This window comes from Bufo gargarizans, chromosome 9, assembly GCF_014858855.1.
Source record: "Bufo gargarizans isolate SCDJY-AF-19 chromosome 9, ASM1485885v1, whole genome shotgun sequence".
NCBI classification, from domain to species: Eukaryota; Metazoa; Chordata; class Amphibia; order Anura; family Bufonidae; genus Bufo; species Bufo gargarizans.
In genome coordinates this window covers 194,834,648-194,857,638 of record NC_058088.1, presented here as the reverse complement: position 1 = coordinate 194,857,638, position 22,991 = coordinate 194,834,648, and the positions used below count along the sequence as shown (strand labels likewise).

The 22,991-nt window shown below is 48.0% G+C and overlaps 1 protein-coding gene across 3 annotated transcripts; it reads right to left on the bottom strand.

The window, feature by feature from the left end:
- Positions 1 to 7,205: 7,205 nt before the first annotated feature.
- Positions 7,206 to 17,803, bottom strand: LOC122946284 (protein FAM78A-like). 3 transcript variants are annotated; one of them, XR_006391229.1, is made up of 4 exons: positions 17,278 to 17,803; positions 15,804 to 16,287; positions 8,747 to 10,822; positions 7,206 to 8,493 (listed from the first exon to the last, which is right to left on the bottom strand). XR_006391229.1 is itself a non-coding variant. In XM_044305791.1 (3 exons), the coding sequence occupies exons 2-3, from the start codon at positions 16,229 to 16,231 to the stop codon at positions 10,294 to 10,296; spliced, it is 957 nt and encodes a 318-aa protein (XP_044161726.1). In that variant the 5' UTR covers positions 16,232 to 16,287; positions 17,278 to 17,803; the 3' UTR covers positions 7,206 to 10,293. The 3 variants fall into 3 exon arrangements, 1 of the variants encoding a protein (XP_044161726.1); XR_006391230.1 differs by having other exon boundaries at positions 7,206 to 8,500; positions 8,754 to 10,822; XM_044305791.1 differs by having other exon boundaries at positions 7,206 to 10,822.
- Positions 17,804 to 22,991: the final 5,188 nt, after the last annotated feature.

The window sequence follows — 22,991 nt, the reverse complement described above, 5'->3', positions numbered from 1 at the left end:
CTACTATAATACTGCCTCCTATATACCAGAATATAACTACTATAATACTGCTCCTATGTACAGGAATATAACTACTATAATACTGCCTCCTATGTACAAGAATATAACTACTATAATACTACTCCTATGTACAAGAATATAACTACTATAATACTTCCTCCTATGTACAAGAATATAACTACTATAATACTGCTCCTATGTACAAGAATGTAACTGCTATAATACTGCTCCTATGTACAAGAATATAACTACTATAATACTGCTTGTATGTACAAGAATATAACTACTATAATACTGCTCCTATGTACAAGAATGTAACTACTATAATACTGCCTCCTATGTACAAGAATATAACTACTATAATACTGCTCCTATGTACAAGAATATAACTACTATAATACTGCCTCCTATGTACAAGAATATATCTACTATAATACTGCCTCCTATGTACAAGAATATAACTGCTATAATAGTGCCAGGCAGTAGATGGTGCTGAAGTGTTGTGTAGCCCTATAGGATCCAGTATTCCAGAGGTCCGCTTCTTGGGGTGTTGTATCGGTCACCTCAGGCCATCTGACTGTCCTTTATCTTTAACTCATTCCTGCCTCGGTTATTATTGTGCCCCCTCCTCCCAGCATATGCTGGGGGGTCACTGATTGGCTGTGGTAACGTCCTGAGGCGTCCATGGATTACAGAAGGCCGGGATCAATGGCCGCATGTACAGTCTCTTCTAGTCACCATTTTGCCACTGTTCGGACTGGGGAGGGGGGGCAGACTGTAGTGTTCGCTCCAGTCCCAACCGTTATATAGCATGGTGGGGGGCTGATAGAGGGGAATGGTGGGAGTCCACACTATGGCAGCACAAGAGTCGTAAAACATCACCTGCAACTTTTTGTAAATTATTTTCCAGGGGTTGCACTGGGGTAAGGAGGATGCACCCTAATTTAGATGAACCCCTGTAATACATTCAGCTGCCCAAGAGGTGAGGGGGACACAGTTGTAGAGTGACCCCATTCTTTTCTACGAGGGTTCAGAAGGAGGGGTATGATGGCCTATACTGGCACACTGTGGGACCCCCATGTTTGTATTACCTAGTGTGTGACCTAAGGGGGTGGAGCATGACATGGATTTAAAGGAATTCTTTAGGATTAGAAAAAACTGCGCCACCCTTCTCCACAGGTTGTGTGTGGTACTGCAGCTTAGTACTTCAATGGAGCTGTGATGTAATACCAGACGCAAGCCATAGATAACAAAAATAATCTGCCATGTTTTTCTAATACAGGACACTCCCTTTAAATCCCTTTGTCATGCTCCGCCCTCTTTTGGTCTGTGCACCAATCACTGTTCTGCCTGGAGTGCACCTTTAAAAAAAAAAGTTCCACTTGGAAATGGAAGGGGTTAATACCCAGCAGCGTCCTTGCTGCCAGGGAAATGTGTGTCATCGTTGTGGGCTGATGAGCAGTTGCGAGCCGCCCGCTCGATATCTGTTCATTAGCCGCGTCCTCGGATTACTTATCGGGTTTAATCAGCGCTCGGCATCAGGACAAGGACGGATACGATGCCCTTGCAGCGGCGTCTGGTGCTGCGCCATTATTATCATGCAGAGGGTATGCGGTGTGTCTGGAGTCACCGCTCCCAGCAGCGGCGTCATTCCCGTACAGGCTCGCCGCCATGAACCGCAGCGGATCCGACCGTGCCGCTCACGGCTGTACAGGCCTTGAACGTCATGTGACCATGATATCAACCAATGTCGTAAATCCGATTGCGTTTGAAGTTTATGCCGCCATCCTCCAGGTCTTTTTCTGCTACCACCGCCATACCATACTGATAACGAGGTTGTGATACCAGCGCCTGCACAACACGAAGCCGCAACTTCTCCCCGGACAATCTTGCTTCCTCGTTTCGCCGTCACTTGATCCGCTTATCTATTTTCGGTTTAGTCATTGCGCAAGCCCTCGGCCGCAGGTGCGGATCCAGCGCCGAGAAGTGCAGAGAACGTGTTGTGGCTGAGGGAGTCCGGAGCTCTTAAAGGGGCGGAACAGTAGATCAGATAGGCGAATGCAAAGGTCTGCTGTAAGGAGGCATGGGGCGCCTCACTAGAGCGTTAACCCTTTACTTTTCAGGAGCACCCCCAATGTAAAGCGAGTACTGATGACAGACGCCATTATCTGTGACACCGACCAGAAAACGCCCGGCCGCAGCCCGAATAGAAATATCTTAATTTATGGAGGGTCGGTAACAAGAGAATCGACTCCCGGGGGCGAAGACCGGACCCCACTATGTCCTGCACCTGTTCACAGGACGGGACGCCGCAGCACCACAAACAGACCGTATCACACAGGATAGGATTAGATACACAGCCCAACAGTATCACACAGGATAGGATTAGATACACAGCCCAACAGTATCACACAGGATAGGATTAGATACACAGCTCAGCAGACAGTATCACACAGGATAGGATTAGATACACAGCTCAGCAGACAGTATCACACAGGACAGGATTAGATACACAGCTCAGCAGACATTATCACACAGGATAGGATTAGATACACAGCTCAGCAGACAGTATCACACATGTTAGGATTAGATACACAGCTCAGCAGACAGTATCACACAGGAAAGGATTAGATACACAGCTCAGCAGACAGTATCACACAGGATAGGATTAGATACACAGCTCAGCAGGCAGTATCACACAGGATAGGATTAGATACACAGCTCAGCAGACAGTATCACACAGGATAAGATTAGATACACAGCTCAGCAGGCAGTATCACACAGGATAGGATTAGATACACGGCTCAGCAGACAGTATCACACAGGATAGGATTAGATACACAGCTCAGCAGACTGTATCACACAGGATAGGATTAGATACACAGCTCAGCAGACGGTATTATACATAATAGTCAGCTATACCAGTTCAGCAAGCAGTACCACACGATAGGACTAGATACACTCCTAAAAGCCGCCAATCAGATCACTCCTTATATTTGTAAGAAGCAATTTTTAAATGTTATCTAGAATCTGATTGGTTGCTATGAGCCATTCTAACTGCCCTTTCATTCATCTAGCCTTGTCATCCATAGCAACCAATCAGAATTCTGCTTACATTTTCTCAGAGCAGATTAGTAAATGAAAGCTGAGCTCCTATTGGTTGGACAGCGGGGCCTCCATTCGATGCTGCGCCGATCCATGAGGGCATGTGAAGCAAAGACTAAGGGTCCATTTACACGTCCGCATCTGTTCCGCAATATCGGGAACGGGTGCGGATCCATTCATTCTCAATGGGGCAGAGCGGGATGCGGAGAGCACACTATGTGTTTACCACATCCGCATTTCCGGAGCGCAGCCCTGAACTTGCGGGATGCGGCTCCGCCAAAAAATTGAACAGGTCCTATTCTTGTCCGCAACTGTGGAAAAGAATAGGCAGTTCTATAGGGGGGTGCCGGCCGGGTTTATTGCAGATCCACAATACACCACTGACGTGTGAATGGACCCTAAGGGGTAGATTTATCAAAACTGGTGTAAAGGAAAAACTGCCTTAGTTGCCCATAGCAACCAATCAGACTCCACTTTTCATTTTCCAAAGGAGCTGTGAAAAACGGAAGGTGAAATCTGGTTGCTATGGGCAACTAAGACCGTTTTTGATAAATTTTCCATCACCAGTTTTGATAAATCTTCCTCTAAATGTTTCTTCATTGTTTTTTCTCTGTCTTCTTCAAATCAGAACTGTTTATCCTGAACCTCCTGGTGCAAGAATAGAATCCCAGAAGTACAGTGAAGACTGACACACTGGCAGAGCATTACAAGAGAAGAAGTGGGGGGTATGGAGAGCTGTGTGATCCCTCAGCTGGGTGCTGTACTGGCTGTTATTAGTGTTTGCCATGGGGCAAATGATAAATGAAATTAAAAAACACATTTAACATTTAATAAAATCCCTTTATTTTCATTTTGCAGCGCAGTGAGTGCCCCGACAACAGTGCAAGCTGGTACTGCGAAAATGTCTGCGCAGATGGACGGTCGCACCGCCGCAGGTGATTACCCAAAGGCGTTCATTGGCGAACAAGCAATTTCCATTCTCAAACAGTGATCTGAAACCTGGGGCTCTTCTAGCGATCAGAGCCTGATGAGAGTTGTAGTATCTCAACAGCTGGAGAACCCCAGATTGCAGACTGCCGCCTTAGGCTGGGGCTACACATCGACATAGGCTTCGACATGTGTTGTGCGACTAAGTTTTTGCAATTTTAAGGTCGCGGTCGCAACAACTTACGACTCGCACTGTAACCTCATTCACTTCAATGACTGCAGAGCGATCTCTGGTCACATGACACTTGTCGTGGCCAAAGTCGCCCGTAGTCCCAGCCAAACCCAACATGGGTTTAGAGAAAAAGAGGAGCTGTTGCCCATAGCAACTGGAATCCGTTCCATGCAGGGTCCTCTGCAGACTACAGACTGTAATTTAAAGGGACACTAAGAAATAAGAAAAAATGTGAATGAAAAAAAAGTGGAGATTCATCCGATTGTCCCATTTTTAAAGGATTTTTTCCTCAAAGGGGAGGGGCTTATAAATAATGTACCCTAAAGTGGAAATTTTTGTCCTGTCTTATCTATAGGGCCGGGGTTTTGCTTGCCATGTTTCTAGAAGTAGTATGGCGGAAGGAATCTGTTTCCTCCCTCCCGGTCAGGGATCTGTCTGCTCTGACGTATGAGGTGACAAGATGGATGCCTCAGGAAATGATGGTAAGTCTACATTTATTTTTGACACCAAGTCCCTTTTAGACAGCCTGTAGTCTGTAATAGGTAAAGCTGAGTGACCAGTATGACTGCCAGTATAGATCCTATGGGGGTTATAGATCCAGTTAGGCCGATGTGACGTTCAGGCTTCTGGGAATGGTGGCCAAGCCACAGTGGTGGCCATGTTGGTTTGACCCAGCTTTCCTAGACAATTGTTAACACCTCGACAGACAGGAATTTTGGAATACCTTATAGACAGACCATGTGACCTGCCCCCCCCCCCCTTCCCCCTCCCTCCATAACAGTCATACATTTATTTAAATTTTTTGCCTCAGGCCTTTTTGCCATACACTTCAGTAAGATAATTTCCTTCCACTTTTAACATTGGGGGTCTGAGCTGAGGTCTCATTAACGTTGAGGGTCTGATCTGAGGTCTGATTAGCATTGGGGGTCTGATCTGAGGTCTGATTAACATTGGGGGTCTGATCTGAGGTCTGATTAGCATTGGGGGTCTGATCCAAGGTCTGAATAACTTGGGGGTCAGATCTGAGGCCTGAATAACTTGGGGGTCAGATCTGAGGCCTGATTAACATTGGGGGTCTGATCCGAGGTCTGATTAACGGTGGTCTGAGCTGAGGTCTCATTAACGTTGAGGGTCTGATCTGAGGTCTGATTAGCATTGGGAGTCCGATCTGAGGTCTGATTAACATTGGGGGTCTGATCTGAGGTCTCATTAACATTGGGGGTCTGATCCACGTTGGGTGTCTAATCTGAGATCTGATTAACATTGGGAGTCTGATCTGAGGTCTGATTAACATTGGGGGTCTGAGCTGAGGTCTCATTAACATTGGGAGTCCGATCTGAGGTCTGATTAACATTGGGGGTCTGATCTGAGGTCTGATTAACATTGTGAGTCTGAGCTGAGGTCTGATTAACATTGGGGGTCTGAGCTGAGGTCTGATTAACATTGGGGGTCTGAGCTGAGGTCTGATTAACATTGGGGGTCTGAGCTGAGGTCTGATTAACATTGGGGGTCTGAGCTGAGGTCTCATTAACATTTAGGATCTGATCCACGTTGGGGGTCTGATCTGAGGTCTGATTAACATTGGGGGTCTGATCTGAGGTCTGATTAACGTTGGGTGTCTGATCTGAGGTCTGTTTAACATTGGGGGTCTGATCTGAGGTCTGATTAACATTGGGGGTCTGATCTGAGGTCTGAACTATTTTGTTTTCTCTTATTTTCCTCCTCTAACTCCTAGGTGTGTGTTATAGGGCGACAAATACATTATGGTACAAAAATGCAGTTTCTGTAATGGTTTTTGCTTCATTATTTCTTCGTAAACAATATAAAAAATATTTTACCATAAAAGGAAGGAGGAAAATTAAAGTATATGTACTGGGGACTGAAGCCTAGACCTGTGGAATAGCCTCACTCACTGCAGTTTGAATAGAATTGTCGGAGCCTGGTAGCTACTAAGTAGTATTCCGTTGTTTGCCTTTGGAGACAACAGTATTACTATTTATACACAGGAAATCTTGCAGTAGTGGGTAAGGCTGCTGCCTTCTATATGTAATGTCTTGGGTTCCCACCATATACCTGTGAAATAATTTCTTTGCTAAAAGTTAACAGAAAAATTTGACCGTTTTATAAAATATTTTATCAAAGTTAAAGCGGTTCTTCGAGAATTAAGAAAATGAAAATACTTACATATTAGTTTATTATAAATATATTCCCAAATACCTTTTGTTATATTCCCACAGAGATTCAGCTGAAGATCTTATCAGATTTGTGTATGTATTGAGGATGAGGCAGCTTGTTAGCTCAGTGCTCCGAAGTAACTTGTCCTCCTGTGATTAGGACAGGTTTTGTGTGTACTAATAGGACGGCGGCCATTTTATTTCTCCTGATGATTGCTCCCTTGATAAAGCCAGCCATTATAACTAATGAAAGGTATTTGGGGCTATATTTATAATAAAGTAATATTTAAGTATATTTTGATTTAATGTAACAAAAAAAAAAAAAAGAGCAAAACCGATTACAATAAATATTTAGAATTAAATATCACAAAACAGTAATTGTTATCCCCGTAATAATAGTTTCCTGGACGGCAGCACAACTAGACAGACAGGTTAATAAATCGGTAATGATCAATCTATTAACCAGTCACCGTGGCCCCTATAAACCTGAGCAGGAAGACACAGCCGGTGTCTTAAAGGGATTGTCCATGTTCAGAGCTGAACCCCAGACATTCCTACAATTTCACCAGAGGCAGCCCCCCTGATATGAGCATTGGAGCATTTCATGCCTTGCATTGAATTGTGCAGGGAAACGTACCGGGCTCTCCATAGGGACTGCTAGGCGGAGGCTTCCGCCCAGCAGTGAGCCCGATGACGTCACCGGCACTAATGGGCGGGCTTTAGTGCTGCCCTAGCCTGTAAAACAGCTGTAGACCGCCCATCAGTGCCAGTGACGTCACCGGGAACACATGAAATGCTCCGATGCTCATATCAGGGGCTGCCTGGGTAAAATGGTGGGACAAGCCCTTTAATATATATGGAAAGGACAGTGACCTTCAGAACATCTGAGACCCTGTTTCTTCAGCATCAAGGGCCAGAGAACAAGTAATGCCACCAGCTCAGGGGATCTGTTGAGAAATGCTACCAGTTTCATCAGTCACTCTGCCCGCTTAGCTGCCACACACTGGGCTGATCTGGGCCACGTACCACTGGTCACCATCTTCGCCATAGATGAAGGATCACAAGCTGGGCATCCTCACAACATACACTGCCTTATAAGTCCCATTCGTGACCGTGCTGCCGTAGGACATCCAGGAAAATGTATTTACCTGAAATTGTGATTTCCTGCAGTCCGTAGGCAGCACCGCTGAAGGACACCGGCTCCTTCCTCCTGCTGAGGTTTATAGGGGCCATGGCGATTGGTTTATTGATCACTACTGTTTATTAACCTGTCTCTGTCTAGTTACCTAGAGGGCTTTAACCCATTCGTGACTGTGCTGCCTACAGGAAATGAAAACATTTTTGTTAACTTCTACAGTTTTGAGAACACATTATTTATGTAAATAAAAATGCCATAAGTTTTCTCCATTTCAGTAATATACTATTTATTTAATATTAGGTCTGTGAAGAAAACAGCTCCTTAAGCACAAAATAATAATACTGTCTCCTCAGAATGGCAGGACTATAGTGTGATGGTAAGTCTCCTGCCTGCTACACAGAAGGTCTGTCAATTTGTTTCTTTAGTAAAACATCTCTGTGCTGGGGAAGGCCCCCCCCCCCCCCATCTGGAGCAGGAGATGCCGCCTTACTACTATTTACTGCACAGAAGTGAATATTCATGAGGCGGCCAATGTCACAGATCAGTCCGGGCCCCTGACTGCAGGACCGCCAGTACTGCCCTGATGGCAGCGGCTCATGTGTTGTCATTTGTACCATAATTCTCAAAAAATAAATAAGCAGCTGCATCAAGTAAGGGACATGGAAGCAATGCCCTGCAATGCTCGCCCATCCCCCTGCTATCTATATTACCCCTGAGATTGGCCTATCAACAGCGTTCCATCAGCCGTGCCGCACTACAAACCTCATACCTCAGCTCAATAAAGCCCACCTCATACCTTCACTTTAATAAGTATGAGGTAGGCTTTAATGAACAGAATACTTCTGCTTCAGTAAAAGCCACCTCATACCTCGGCTTTAATAAAACCCACCTCATACCTCGGCTTTAATAAAGCCCACCTCATACCTCGGCTTTAATAAAGCCCACCTCATACCTCGGCTTCAATAAAGCCCACCTCATACCTCGGCTTCAATAAAACCCACCTCATACCTCGGCTTTAATAAAACCCAACCTCACACCTCAGCTTTAATAAAGCCCACCTCATACCTCGGCTTCAGTGAAACCCACTTCATACCTCGGCTTTAATAAAGCCCACCTCATACCTCGGCTTCAGTAAAACCCACCTCATACCTCGGCTTCAATAAAGCCCACCTCATACCTCGGCTTCAGTGAAACCCACTTCATACCTCGGCTTTAATAAAGCCCACCTCATACTTCTGATTCAGTAAAGCCTACCTCATACCTCTGCTTCGATAAAGCCCACCTCATACCTCGGCTTTAATAAAACCCACCTCATACCTCGGCTTTAATAAAACCCACCTCATACCTCGGCTTTAATAAAACCCACCTCATACCTCGGCTTTAATAAAACCCACCTCATACCTCGGCTTTAATAAAGCCCACCTCATACTTCTGATTCAGTAAAGCCCACCTCATACCTCTGCTTCAATAAAGCCCACCTCATACCTCAGCTTTAATAAAGCCCACCTCATACCTCGGCTTCAGTAAAACCCACCTCATACCTCGGCTTCAGTAAAACCCACCTCATACCTCGGCTTCAGTAAAACCCACCTCATACCTCGGCTTCAGTAAAACCCACCTCATACCTCGGCTTCAGTAAAACCCACCTCATACCTCAGCTTTAATAAAGCCCACCTCATACCTCAGCTTTAATAAAGCCCACCTCATACTTCTGATTCAGTAAAGCCTACCTCATACCTCTGCTTCAATAAAGCCCACCTCATACCTGAGTTTTAAAAAAGCCCACCTCATACTTCAGCTTTAATAAAGCCCACCTCATACCTCAGCTTTAATAAAGCCCACCTCATACTTCTGATTCAGTAAAGCCTACCTCATACCTCTGCTTCAATAAAGCCCACCTCATACCTCAGTTTTAAAAAAGCCCACCTCATACTTCAGCTTTAATAAAGCCCACCTCATACCTCAGCTTTAATAAAGCCCACCTCATACTTCAGCTTCAGTAAAACCCACCTTATACCTCGGCTTTAATAAACCCAACCTCATACCTCAGCTTCAATAAAGCCCACCTCATACCTCAGCTTCAGTAAAACCCACCTTATACCTCGGCTTTAATAAACCCAACCTCATACCTCAGCTTCAATAAAGCCCACCTCATACCTCAGCTTCAATAAAGCCCACCTCATACCTCAGCTTCAATAAAGCCCGCCTCATACTATAGCTACACTAAAGCTTACTCCAATACCTGAGGTTCATCAAGGTCTCCACCCATAGCTCAGCTTCACTAAGGTCTACTCCAAAGTCCTCCATCTTTATGAAAGGCAGACAAGAACAGTGCCTCTTAGGGGGTTGAGGGAGCTGAGGATCTTTTGGCAACTTCTTGACGATGAGAACAACATTTGTGGGGGGAAAAAAGTCATAAATATCACACGAGAATGAAGTACGGAGAACGTCTCGAGCTTCATGCGTCATGGGAAAGAATGGACTGTACGTCCAACCTGACATGGAGCAGTGCAGCGGGCAGACCGGGCGCCCGATAAAAGCTGGTGGAGGGTCTACAGAAACTACCACCTTCAGTGTCATCGTGTCCCAAACCAAGGTCCACCAGCATAAAATACCACAGTGATGCCCTGAGAACTGCACAAAATAACAGCAGGACCTTAGGCGAGGATTTTGGTTGTTAAGTCTTTTCTTAGCAGCTATTGCCTGGTTTGCTGGGTTCACCGCCTCTTTGGGGGTATCACGACCACGGCTGGTTTGTTCTTAGGCCTCCACATAAGCACCTGGGCATCGTTGGCATTTGGTTTCACAAGAGCGCTGGGAGGTACGGGCTCGTTCTTGTTGAGGACTCGTGGCTGTTCCTGTGCAAAAGGTTCCTGTAGTTTGGCTCGTTGTCCCAGCGGTAAGGTCGGCTTGACCTCGATCTCCAGTTTCATCCTCCACTTGATGGTGTGCAGGATGACCAGGTCACCACTGGACAGGTTGATGGCCACCAGCCAAGTGGTAAAACTTTGGTCCCTCTGGATGCCAGTCAACATAGGCACATTGGAAGCGCTGACAGGCACTGCCCACGTCACGCTCGGGTAGAAGTTGTCATTCATACTGACGGTAAACTTGGTGTCCCGCTTGGTGGGGCCGGTAACAGTGCAGGTCTCGGTGGTATTGCCATACCAGGGGTAGTTGACGCCGTCTGAGTCACTGATGGCGGGGATCTTACCACTCAGGAGATCCGGAAGTTCCCAACTAGACCTGAAGAAAAAGAGATCCAAATGTGAGGAGACGTAACCATAGATGTACCCTGCAAGGTTCTAATGTACCTTGTGTTCCAGTTCTTCACCATTTTCAACACCTCTACTAGCTGTCAGTGAATGAGACCATTCTTCTTTTTGTCCCTGGCCTAATACTTCTAAAACCTGAGGGTTTGTTAGAAACTATATCCAGTCTAAAGGATCCTCTGTGGAGGTGAATACATCAGTGGCACACATCTCTCCTGTTCTGATAGTTTGTTACAATGTATCAGTGCAGACAATCCTCTGTGAGCTCAATACATCAGCAGCACACATGCATTGTAACAATCCTTCCTTCATTCACTCATTTTGACCCAATTCATACATTTTTATGCAGTTTTCACTGTCTTAACCAAAAACAGAAGTGGAAACTAAAAGAGAAGTAAAAGGGAAAACTTTGTACTTCTCAATTTTGGTCAAAAGAAATTTTGAAAAATCAACAGTAAAAAGATAAACATAAAAAATTCTGCAACAGAAGCTAAAAAAGAAAAAAAGAAAAACACCTGACCTGGTCGCAGCTGGGCACAGACTGGTAGAGGTCATGGCCTGAGCTGCTGCTCGACTCTCCACCCGTCATAGTCAGACAATCGGGATTTTGGATCATTAAATGTCAGCCATGTGAACCCTGCGCAGGGGCCAAAGATGCCGCTGATCCCCATGAAAATCTGATTAGAATGCAGGTCTTTATACAGATGCCCTCCTACAACAGATTGGGATAGGCCAAGGTTTTTAGCATGTATATTGTAAGTGAACCTTCGAGCAGCCCCTGCTTGTTCAGTGTATGTAAATTTGTCATTTGTTTCCTGAGAAGTGTCATCTTTACACCAGACACTGGACAGTTATCTGAGCTAGTGAAAGGACTAACGACCAGCTGTGCCATGTTTTATTGATCACGCCATGCCCCTTTCCTCATGGTCGATTGAGGGCACAGTTTCTTTGTCATGCCAGTGTACTCTCATTAGGACCATGTCTTTAATCAAATCGCTGTCACATTGGGACCAACTGCTTCGTCAGATGGCTCCGACATCAGGACCAACTGCTTCGTCAGATGGCTCCGACATCAGGGCCATCTTCTTCCTCAGATGGCTCCGACATCAGGGCCATCTTCTTCCTCAGATGGCTCCGACATCAGGGCCATCTTCTTCCTCAGATGGCTCCGACATCAGGGCCATCTTCTTCCTCAGATGGCTCCGACATCAGGGCCATCTTCTTCCTCAGATGGCTCCGACATCAGGGCCATCTTCTTCCTCAGATGGCTCTCACATCAGGGCCATCTTCTTCCTCAGATGGCTCTCACATCAGGGCCATCATCTTCGTCAGATGGCTCTCACATCAGGGCCATCATCTTCGTCAGATGGCTCTCACATCAGGGCCATCTCCTTTCTCAGATGGCTCTCACATCAGGGCCATCTTCTTCCTCAGATGGCTCTCACATCAGGGCCATCTTCTTCCTCAGATGGCTCTCACATCAGGGCCATCTTCTTTCTCAGATGGCTCTCACATCAGGGCCATCTTCTTCGTCAGTTGGCTCTCACATCACGGCCATCTTCTTCCTCAGATAGCTCTCACATCAGGGCCATCTTCTTCCTCAGATCGCTCTCACATCAGGGCCATCTTCTTCCTCAGATCGCTCTCACATCAGGGCCATCTTCTTCCACAGATGGCTCTCACATCAGGGCCATCTTCTTCCTCAGATGGCTCTCACATCAGGGCCATCTTCTTCCTCAGATCGCTCTCACATCAGGGCCATCTTCTTCCTCAGATCGCTCTCACATCAGGGCCATCTTCTTTATCAGATTGCTGACATGTTTGCTTTATCTTTTTGTGCACTTCCTGCTGTTTCAAATGCAGACTCTGTTCATTGCAGGGGATTGTGTTCTGCTGCTTTTCCTCTCCCCCGACCGGTCTTCCTGTGCTCGGTTGCATCTAGGACACTTCCGCAGACAGACAGATCTTCTAAGAAAAATAACTTGAGGAGAATGACAACAGGATCTTTGAGCGGAAGAGTCAGCAGCTGCGGTAAATGCAGGGGGGTATGAATGGAGTCAGTAAGGAGGGAGAATAGGCATGCAGGTGGCAAGAGAATAGGATGGCCGGGCTCTGTGGTCTGCACGGTGAGGATATGAGGCTGATGTCCTGCTCTGGACAGAAGACCACACAGGAGGCTGCACTACTGAGAGACTCTGAAGACAACATGTCCAAATCACCAATGGCACTGATGTCGCTGCTCAGGCTGGGTAGGATGTAGTTATGGATATTGATCTACTCAAGGTCTCATTAGTTCAGATGAACACGAGTTCTCACCAGAGCCTCAGTAGTGCATCCTCAGGCGTTGGGCCTGTAGAGTCAAACAATCATATTTCACTATAGAAGATGTTAAGAAACGGTGCACACACTGCTGTATCTGCAATAGAAGCAGACCATACGATTGCTATGGGGCCCGGAGGGAGGGGGGGCCGGCGAGGAACTTTTTCTACTACTCCCCCTGTGAAAACACTGCACTTTCACACAGTCGCCACTATGGGGAACTCAATTCAAAGAGATTCCTACAGCTTCCATGGTAGTTGTATTCATTTCTACTCACTGAGCTCCCCCTAGTGGTGGCTGTAGGCAGCCAGATAACTTGGTAATAGAAGAGAAGCAGGAGATTTATCAATGTATTTTTGCCAATTTTCTGGTGTAAACACATTGAGAAATATGTTCTTCAGAATGAGCACCATATATTTGAAACATCTACATAAAAAGTCAGATAAAGTGGGTGAGGACAAAAGTAACTTTTTCTTATAACTATTTTATTTAATTAAAATGTCTTCTACTTGATAAAAAAAAAACACGTAAATTCATCATAAATATGTCCCGTTGCACGTGTTCTGCATGGCCTGGGAGCGATCGACTTGCATATACTGGTGGGAAACTAGGTGCAGGGGGCTCATACTAAGTTTTGCTATTGGGCCGTGTATGTCTGCGTCAGTGGTATAAAGCATCACGCCCTTTTCCACCAGATAACCCCTGACACGGACAAAACCTAGATGGTTCTGGATGTGCAGCCCAGACCGTGACTCTGAGCGTCTCCTGCAGCTACGAAAGAAAATACAGTTGAAAAAAAATAAATTTCACTTTATGTCCTTGTCCTGGAAATTTAAAAATAGATGTCACGTATACAATGGCTGGGAAGTGCGGGGGACCCCTGAAATCTGGAATTATCAAGGCAGGAAAGGAAGCCACTCGAATGGAATTTCCAGCAGGAAACCGGATCCCCAGGTATCTAATCCCGGGCCTGACACTACCACAAACCACGACCTTACACTGGGTCAGAGACGACAGAGAAGGTACAGGAGGAGATCCTGCAGCAAGCAGAGATAGACAGTGGGGTGACACCAGAAATAAGGAGATGGAGTAATTAGAGGGGTGAATACAATCAACACAGAATTACTGGGGTGTGCACAAGGTCAGAATAAGCATATGAGTTAGTGGGGTGAAGGAGAGCGTCATTGGGTACAATGTCTTGGGGGTACATGGAGTTTTGGGCTAGTTAGTAGGGTGATGACTGAGGTGACGGGGAGCATGCGAGGTCAATGGTGAATCATGACGCAAACCAAATGGGGCGACGATGAAGTTATTGGGGTGTATTTTGGCTTAATGAACAGAGAATAAGGTTTCAGTGAACATGGAGTACAAGTTGTGGGGTTTACATAGGATTAGTGGCATCAGGATAAGTTTACTAGGATTTAGAAGAATTACTCGGGTACACACAGACTGAGGTACTGGGGCGTATACTGATTTAATGGGGTAATTGCAAGGTTGCTGAGGCGACACTGGGACCATGAAGGTGTACACAAAGCTCTCCACATGGCTGGGCTGAGTGACGTGCCCATGGCGGTGCCCTTTTCTTTGACTCGTCTTACAAGGACACATCCCGCAACCTCGCTCCTTTACAGAAGTCATTTCTAGTCTCCCCATAAATAAGGCTGAACGCACCAGGAAACCTTCAAGGAGAAGCTAAAGTATCGTCGAAAACGCCGACTGCAGGAAGATTACGATGAATATTTTACGACATCTAAGAAGGTCAAAGAAAAAAAAAAGAAGAAGAAAATTCCCAGAATAAGCAGCTGATGTTGATGGAGGAGATGATGAGAATATGATACGGAGGATTCCGTTCCAGCGCTCGCTCACATCCCGCCACGTCATGTCTCCTATATCTAGCGCTTATAATCATTTTATGAACATGATAAGAACCTTCTATGTGACCTGGGGTGGGCTGGGGGTCGTGGAACCACAAGTTTCAGCAAACTCTGACAGCTAGGCACTGGGTTCCAAGCCCCATTCTCCATATGAGAGCTAGAAATGAACAGAAAGTTGTCACGGCCCCGCCCCTTCTACTTGTATCTCTCATTGCTTTGGTGGAATTGAAGGGCAATTTACCCCACATTTTCACCACTTCTGACAACGCGTTTTGAGTGAAGCCATCATTATAGACACGTGTCACTTCATAGGTGGATACGCTTTGCAGTTACCGGCCTGTAGACCACATCCTGCCAAGACTGGAGGGAAAGGTTGCAATTCACATACAGGAAGCAGTGGTAGGCCATAAAAGGTCACTTCCTGGACAGGAGATTGGACTGATAGTAGGTCTACTCCACCCGTTTGTGAAAGACTGCATGGTCTGCACCATTAAATCGCAGGCTCCTCTTACCTCCTCACATCTCGCCTGTCATATGTGTGACAACCTGTAATGGCGGCCATATTGGTAGCCACAATAATGGGGACAGTTTTGATGGCTATGTGTTCGTCCCTGTTAGCATAATCGCCTCCCAGCAGAAATTTACCTGTGCATCCATTGCAAATGGAGCCGGGACCCCAGCCAGACGTAAGGGAGCGCCTGCCAGAAGATTCGGATCATTCAGCATGCCGGATTATTGGACTGAGGCTGGAGGGGTACTTACATTCCCAGGTCCCCGTAGTGATTGTAGAACTCCATGTGGTTACAGGCCTGGATCCAGCCCACTCGCCACGAGTCTTTCCCAGAGATCGGAGGCACCAGGACTTGGGCGCTGGCTCGGAAATGGGGGGTCCTGTATCGGAGGACGACGCTGGAGGACTCGTCGATGCTGGTGGGGGTGGAGTCGATGGAGGCTTTGACGTCCAGCACGGCGATAGTCTCTCGGAAGACTTTGGGTTTGCAGCTTAGGCTATGGATGCACCCCATAGTATTTAACACCAGGGCAATCTCCAGCAGGCTCAGGCAGTCCTGGGGCCGACGACGCATGAAGACCTGCGCGTTCCTCCAGCCGGATCCCTGCGCGGCGCAGCCGGGCGACACCTCGTCCCGATGGCTGTAGTTCAGATGGTAGATTTCTTTTGTTATATCCATAGAGATGGACTGGCGAGCATCTCAGTGCTGCACGCTAATGGGGTGCTCCTGGGTACCTGCAACGAAGAATGTGTCATAATGCAATCTCATTCACTGACAGCAAGCAGAGATGTCCTGCAGAACCGAAGTACAAAGTATACTAGAAGTTTACAGTCAGGGTTTTGTGTAAAGTCTCTAAGCCTATCCTGAATGCACACTTGTATAGTTACTAATTGCTGGTGCCATTGTCAGTCTTCACTGCGACTCTTGCATTCTATTCCTTCGTTCTAACCCTAATGCTGGATCTATTCCGCCTTTCCTCATTACTGAGAGAGTGGCAGATATTCCTGGGTGGGAGAAGAATTGCTGAGGATTCCTGGTGACAGGTTTGGCATCAAAGCGGCATCACATCAGCGCCAGGTAGTCCCAACATATGCCGCCATCACACGGAATTGTAAATGAAAGAGAATCCACCATGTCACAGACAACAAGCAGAGCGACGGAGACGATCCGTTTCTGGAAAAGCTGGGTGGCAACCGACATGTCTGCCATTACCGCCACCACATCGCCTGTCGCCCCCGGCTTACTCGGATTCCTGGTCACACATTCTGCTTGTGGACCACCTGGCACCCAGCTTTCCCAGAATCAGATACAACAAGCCCCTGAGCACCTGCCTTGCCCCCGACCCCCTGGGATGCCATCAAATATACTCTGCATTGCATTAACCCTTGACTTAGTGCACTTGCAGACCTGAAGGGGGTTGTCAGTTAACCCTTGCCATGCACCCGCCTCTGTCGCTTGCATTAGTATGTGACCCCTTTCCTTTGCCGCTGACGGCATGGCTCAGCATTTCGGTGCAATCCTCTGCTGTAGCATAATGCACCAAGAGGGAGAGAAGACGGGAACCTTTCCACCTCACCGCTCAGGAAGGATCTGCAATACTGAAGGGGGGGGGGGGGCTATAAGGGGTTAATACATAGGGCTGCTGGTCGCCGCAGATGAAATGTATAGCTGGCGGAGGGTAAGCAGAGACTGGAGCCATTAATAAAATATGGAATATTAAGTACCTGTGTCTGATGGCAGCAGCAGCGTCTGGAGGGGGTGCAGCTTTCGAGGTGGCACTTTCTCTGGAGCCTGGCATGCTCCACGGTGCCAGTCAGCAGGCTGTGGTGTTGCAGCAGCACTGAGCGTACAGCAGGGATGCCCAGCTCTGCCAAGCAGGGGTGAGTGGGGATCCCCCCGCCATCCTCCTAGCAGTCAGGATGAGTCTGGCACCAACGTGTCCTTGTCACTGCCTCTCATTGTCACCGCGGCTCTGTAAATGTGAGCAAACTCCCCGCCCTGTAACAAGCACAGGAAACTTTACAAGAAGCACCCTGCTCATAGGGGCTCCCCTCCTCCTCCCCCTGGGAGGGACTCTGCAGTGGAGAGGAGCCGTCTGCACAGGCTGGAGCGGGGTCTCCCCATAAAAACTCTGCTCTGCAGTACATAGAGAAGTAAGGGCCCCATAGCCAGGGCCCCCACACAGCACAGGGGGGTTTCTGCCTAAACCCCTTTCAATGACCCTTGGGCCATTTTTTTCACTGCCTCATTTACTAAAAGTTGTTCCTTTAGAGGATAGAGTCCTGACCAGTAGAAGAGGAGATGATCCCAACGGGGCCCCTCTTGCCCTGGGCCCCATAGCAGTCGCATGGTCTGCCACTATGGTAGTTACGCCCCTGCACAGGGGGCAAGGAGCTGCAGCAGCCTCTACCCATAGAAGGCCCACAGCAGGCACCTGCCCCCTGCTGCCTCCTCACCATGTACGGTACGGGTGTCATTTACCCAACAGTCTCTTCTCTGGACAAGGCGGCGAAAGTCTCAGCAGTCACCTCCAGGGTCTTGTGGATGTCCTCTTCCTGCCGTGCAGATCACCCAGCTGCAATGGATTGGAGTAGCGTCCCTTCCAGTGTCTCCGATGCAAGAGGCTGAAGTAGTCATCATGCTGATCCTCAGCTGTGTGAGGCTGAAGTAGTCATCATGCTGATCCTCAGCTGTGTGCGGCGGAAGTAGTCATCATGCTGATCCTCAGCTGTGTGAGGCTGAAGTAGTCACCAGCCTGATCCTCAGCTGTGTGCGGCTGAAGGAGTCACCAGCCTGATCCTCAGCTGTGTGAGTCTGAAGTAGTCACCATACTGATCCTCAGCTGTGTGAGGCTGAAGTAGTCATCATCCTGATCCTCAGCTGTGTGAGGCAGAAGTAGTCATCATCCTGGTACTCAGCTGTGTGAGGCAGAAGTAGTCACCATCCTGATCCTCAGCTGTGTGCGGCTGAAGTAGTCATCATCCTGATCCACAGCTGTGTGAGGCAAAAGTAGTCACCATCCTGATCCTCAGCTGTGTGCGGCTGAAGTAGTCACCATCCTGATCCTCAGCTGTGTGAGGCGGAAGTAGTCACCATCCTGATCCTTAGCTGTGTGCGGCGGAAGTAGTCATCATTCTGATCCTCAGCTGTGTGTGGCTGAAGTAGTCACCATACTGATCCTCAGCTGTGTGTGGCTGAAGTAGTCATCATTCTGATCCTCAGCTGTGTGTGGCTGAAGTAGTCACCATCCTGATCCTCAGCTGTGTGAGGCTGAAGTAGTCATTATCCTGATCCTCAGCTGTGTGCGGCTGAAGTAGTCACCATCCTGATCCTCAGCTGTGTGAGGCTGAAGTAGTCACCATCCTGATCCTCAGCTGTGTGAGGCTGAAGTAGTCATCCTACTGATCCTCAGCTGTGTGAGGCTGAAGTAGTCATCACCCTGATCCTCAGCTGTGTGAGGTTGAAGTAGTCATCATCCTGATCCTCAGCTGTGTGAGGCTGAAGTAGTCACCATCCTGATCCTCAGCTGTGTGAGGCTGAAGTAGTCATCCTACTGATCCTCAGCTGTGTGCGGCAGAAGTAGTCACCATCCTGATCCTCAGCTGTGTGCGGCTGAAGTAGTCATCATCCTGATCCTCAGCTGTGTGAGTCTGAAGTAGTCATCATCCTGATCCTCAGCTGTGTGAGGCTGAAGTAGTCACCATACTGATCCTCAGCTGTGTGAGGCGGAAGTAGTCATCATCCTGATCCTCAGCTGTGTGAGGCTGAAGTAGTCATCATCCTGATCCTCAGCTGTGTGAGTCTGAAGCAGTCATCATCCTGATCCTCAGCTGTGTGAGTCTGAAGTAGTCATCATCCTGATCCTCAGCTGTGTGCGGCGGAAGTAGTCACCCTCCTGATCCTCAGCTGTGTGAGTCTGAAGTAGTCACCATCCTGATCCTCAGCTGTGTGAGGCTGAAGTAGTCACCATCCTGATCCTCAGCTGTGTGAGTCTGAAGTAGTCATCATCCTGATCCTCAGCTGTGTGAGGCTGAAGTAGTCATCATACTGATCCTCAGCTGTGTGAGGCTGAAGTAGTCACAATACTGATCCTCAGCTGTGTGAGGCTGAAGTAGTCACAATACTGATCCTCAGCTGTGTGAGGCTGAAGTAGTCACCATACTGATCCTCAGCTGTGTGAGTCTGAAGTAGTCATCATACTGATCCTCAGCTGTGTGAGGCTGAAGTAGTCACAATACTGATCCTCAGCTGTGTGAGGCTGAAGTAGTCACCATACTGATCCTCAGCTGTGTGCGGCTGAAGTAGTCACCAGCCTGATCCTCAGCTGTGTGCGGCTGAAGTAGTCACCAGCCTGATCCTCAGCTGTGTGAGGCAGAAGTAGTCATCATCCTGGTACTCAGCTGTGTGAGGCAGAAGTAGTCATCATCCTGATCCTCAGCTGTGTGCGGCTGAAGTAGTCATCATCCTGATCCACAGCTGTGTGAGGCAAAAGTAGTCATCATCCTGATCCTCAGCTGTGTGAGGCGGAAGTAGTCATCATCCTGATCCTCAGCTGTGTGAGGCTGAAGTAGTCATCATCCTGATCCTCAGCTGTGTGAGGCTGAAGTAGTCACCATCCTGATCCTCAGCTGTGTGAGGCTGAAGTAGTCATCATACTGATCCTCAGCTGTGTAAGGCTGAAGTAGTCACCATACTGATCCTCAGCTGTGTGAGGCAGAAGTAGTCATCATCCTGATCCTCAGCTGTGTGAGTCTGAAGTAGTCATCATACTGATCCTCAGCTGTGTAAGGCTGAAGTAGTCACCATACTGATCCTCAGCTGTGTGAGTCTGAAGTAGTCATCATCCTGATCCTCAGCTGTGTGAGGCTGAAGTAGTCACAATACTGATCCTCAGCTGTGTGAGGCTGAAGTAGTCATCATCCTGATCCTCAGCTGTGTGAGGCTGAAGTAGTCACCATCCTGATCCTCAGCTGTGTGAGGCTGAAGTAGTCATCATCCTGATCCTCAGCTGTGTGCGGCTGAAGTAGTCATCATCCTGATCCTCAGCTGTGTGAGGCTGAAGTAGTCACAATACTGATCCTCAGCTGTGTGAGGCTGAAGTAGTCATCATCCTGATCCTCAGCTGTGTGAGGCCGAAGTAGTCATCATCCTGATCCTCAGCTGTGTGAGGCAGAAGTAGTCATCATCCTGATCCTCAGCTGTGTGAGGCAGAAGTAGTCATCATCCTGATCCTCAGCTGTGTGAGGCTGAAGTAGTCATCATCCTGATCCTCAGCTGTGTGAGGCTGAAGTAGTCATCATCCTGATCCTCAGCTGTGTGAGGCTGAAGTAGTCATCCTACTGATCCTCAGCTGTGTGAGGCTGAAGTAGTCATCATCCTGATCCTCAGCTGTGTGAGGCTGAAGTAGTCACCATACTGATCCTCAGCTGTGTGAGGCTGAAGTAGTCATCATCCTGATCCTCAGCTGTGTGAGAGTCTGGAGTAGTCATCATCTAGGGTCAGCAGCAGGAAGCTGGAGTAGTCATCATCCAGGGTATAAGCTTCAATTAGTTGGAGTAATCAACATCCATTTTCTCAGCTGCAAGAGACCGGAGTAGTTATCATCCAGGGCATCGGCTGAAGGAGGCCAGAGTAGTCATCATCCAGGGTCTCAGATACAAGAGGCCAATTAGTCATCATCCTGATCCACAGCTGGAGTAGTCATCATCCGTTTACAGGCTCTGAGCTGCAATTGGCTGACATAGTTATCATCTAGGGTCTCAGCAGCTGGAGTAGTCATCATCTAGGGTCTCAGCAGCTGGAGTAGTCATCATCTAGGGTCTCAGCAGCTGGAGTAGTCATCATCTAGGGTCTCAGCAGCTGGAGTAGTCATCATCTAGGGTCTCAGCAGCTGGAGTAGTCATCATCCAGGGTCTCAGCTTCAATTGGTTTGAATAGTTAACATCCAGAGTTTCAGCTGCATGAGACGGAGGTAGTCATCATCCAGGGTCCCAGCAGCTGGAGTAGTCATCATCCAGGGTCTCAGCAGCTGGAGTAGTCATCATCCAGGGTCTCAGCAGCTGGAGTAGTCATCATCCAGGGTCCCAGCAGCTGGAGTAGTCATCATCCAGGGTCCCAGCAGCTGGAGTAGTCATCATCCAGGGTCTCAGCTGAAGAAGTCATGGTCTAGATTCTGTGTTGCAGGAGGCTGGAGTAGTCATCATCCGGGCTCAGCTGCAGGAATACTCACTGGTTTAATGCCCATACATCCTTATCCTCCCATGGAGGGACTCTGCAGTGCAGGGTACTACTCCACCCAGCAGTATTAGGGGACAAGAGTTAGGATGATACAATCTTCAAAGACCCGTCTGCTGATAGACAACTCTCATCATGCATGCTGTCTGCAGTGCAGCCTATCGGTCTGTTTTCTGGTGACAGCCCCCATCCTCCTCGCTGCTGCACTAAATCCCTGCACAGCTGCTGCTGGGTGATGTCTGAAGGGCGCTGTGAGCGGGGCCCCTGGGCGTCGGGCCTTGTGCACTTGTCATCGGTCTCTAGACAGTGGCCATATTCTGTTCAGTCATGAAATGACTCGTCACCCAGCTTTTCCAGACCCAGAAGGGCAAATGAGTCTCATTCTGCAGTGATACATCCCTCTCTGCTGGATCTGGAGCCCAGAAAAGCAGGGGGCAGAACTGGAAGCTGTAATGGAGGCCACAAGGGTCGTCACCCAGCTTTCCCAGGAGCAGAGAAAACTAAGAATCCTCTGAAGCAGAGGACTAATCCAAGAGGCCACATGAGGGAGAAAAACGTGTGATGGGCATGGAGGGGAAGAGCGGCGAAGCGTCTGCGTGAACAAGTGGGTGACCGGGTGACCAAAGATCAATGCCATGGCCCGCAGAATGGCTGCCTACGGCGGACAAGAGCATTCTCGGAAATCTTCTCCGCAGTCTGTATCGTAGTTCTATATCTCACATGTCACGTGTAGGTTGTGGGAAGCGCGATATTTCCGGAAAAAGTGGAAAAGATGAACCCACAGTGAGTTTCCGGTCGTTGAACTGACGGTATAGAATCTGAACGTCGACGCTGCGCTCAGCGCTGATTGCGTGCATCGGATAATGGCGGCTAATGCAGTTACACGAGATTACAATCAGTCAACTTCCTTATAATTATATCATGTCAGGACCAGGCCATCCCTGGAGGAACCGGAGGAGCAGGAGTTAATTACGTAATTGCTGCCCCTTGTAATGGACGCCAGGATCGTAGTGAGACCATTGCAGTGTCTCAGCCTCGTCTGCAGCGGATCGTAAATCCCAGATTTACTGCATTATAAAAACATGCAGAATTTATTTAATCGCCGGTGGATTAGAGCGATGCGATTAAAATGAGGGGAGAAGACGCGAGCTCTGGAAATATCACTGCCGGGGTCAGACGGGCTGTAGGTGGGGAATCGGGTGCA

Coding starts and splice junctions, on each gene's coding strand:
- LOC122946284 (XM_044305791.1), bottom strand. CDS start 16,231: ATGGATATAACAAAAGAAATCTACCATCTGAACTACAGCCATCGGGAC. Junction 10,823..15,803: donor CACTACGGGGACCTGGGAAT/GTAAGTACCCCT, acceptor CTTTTTCTTCAG/GTCTAGTTGGGAACTTCCGG.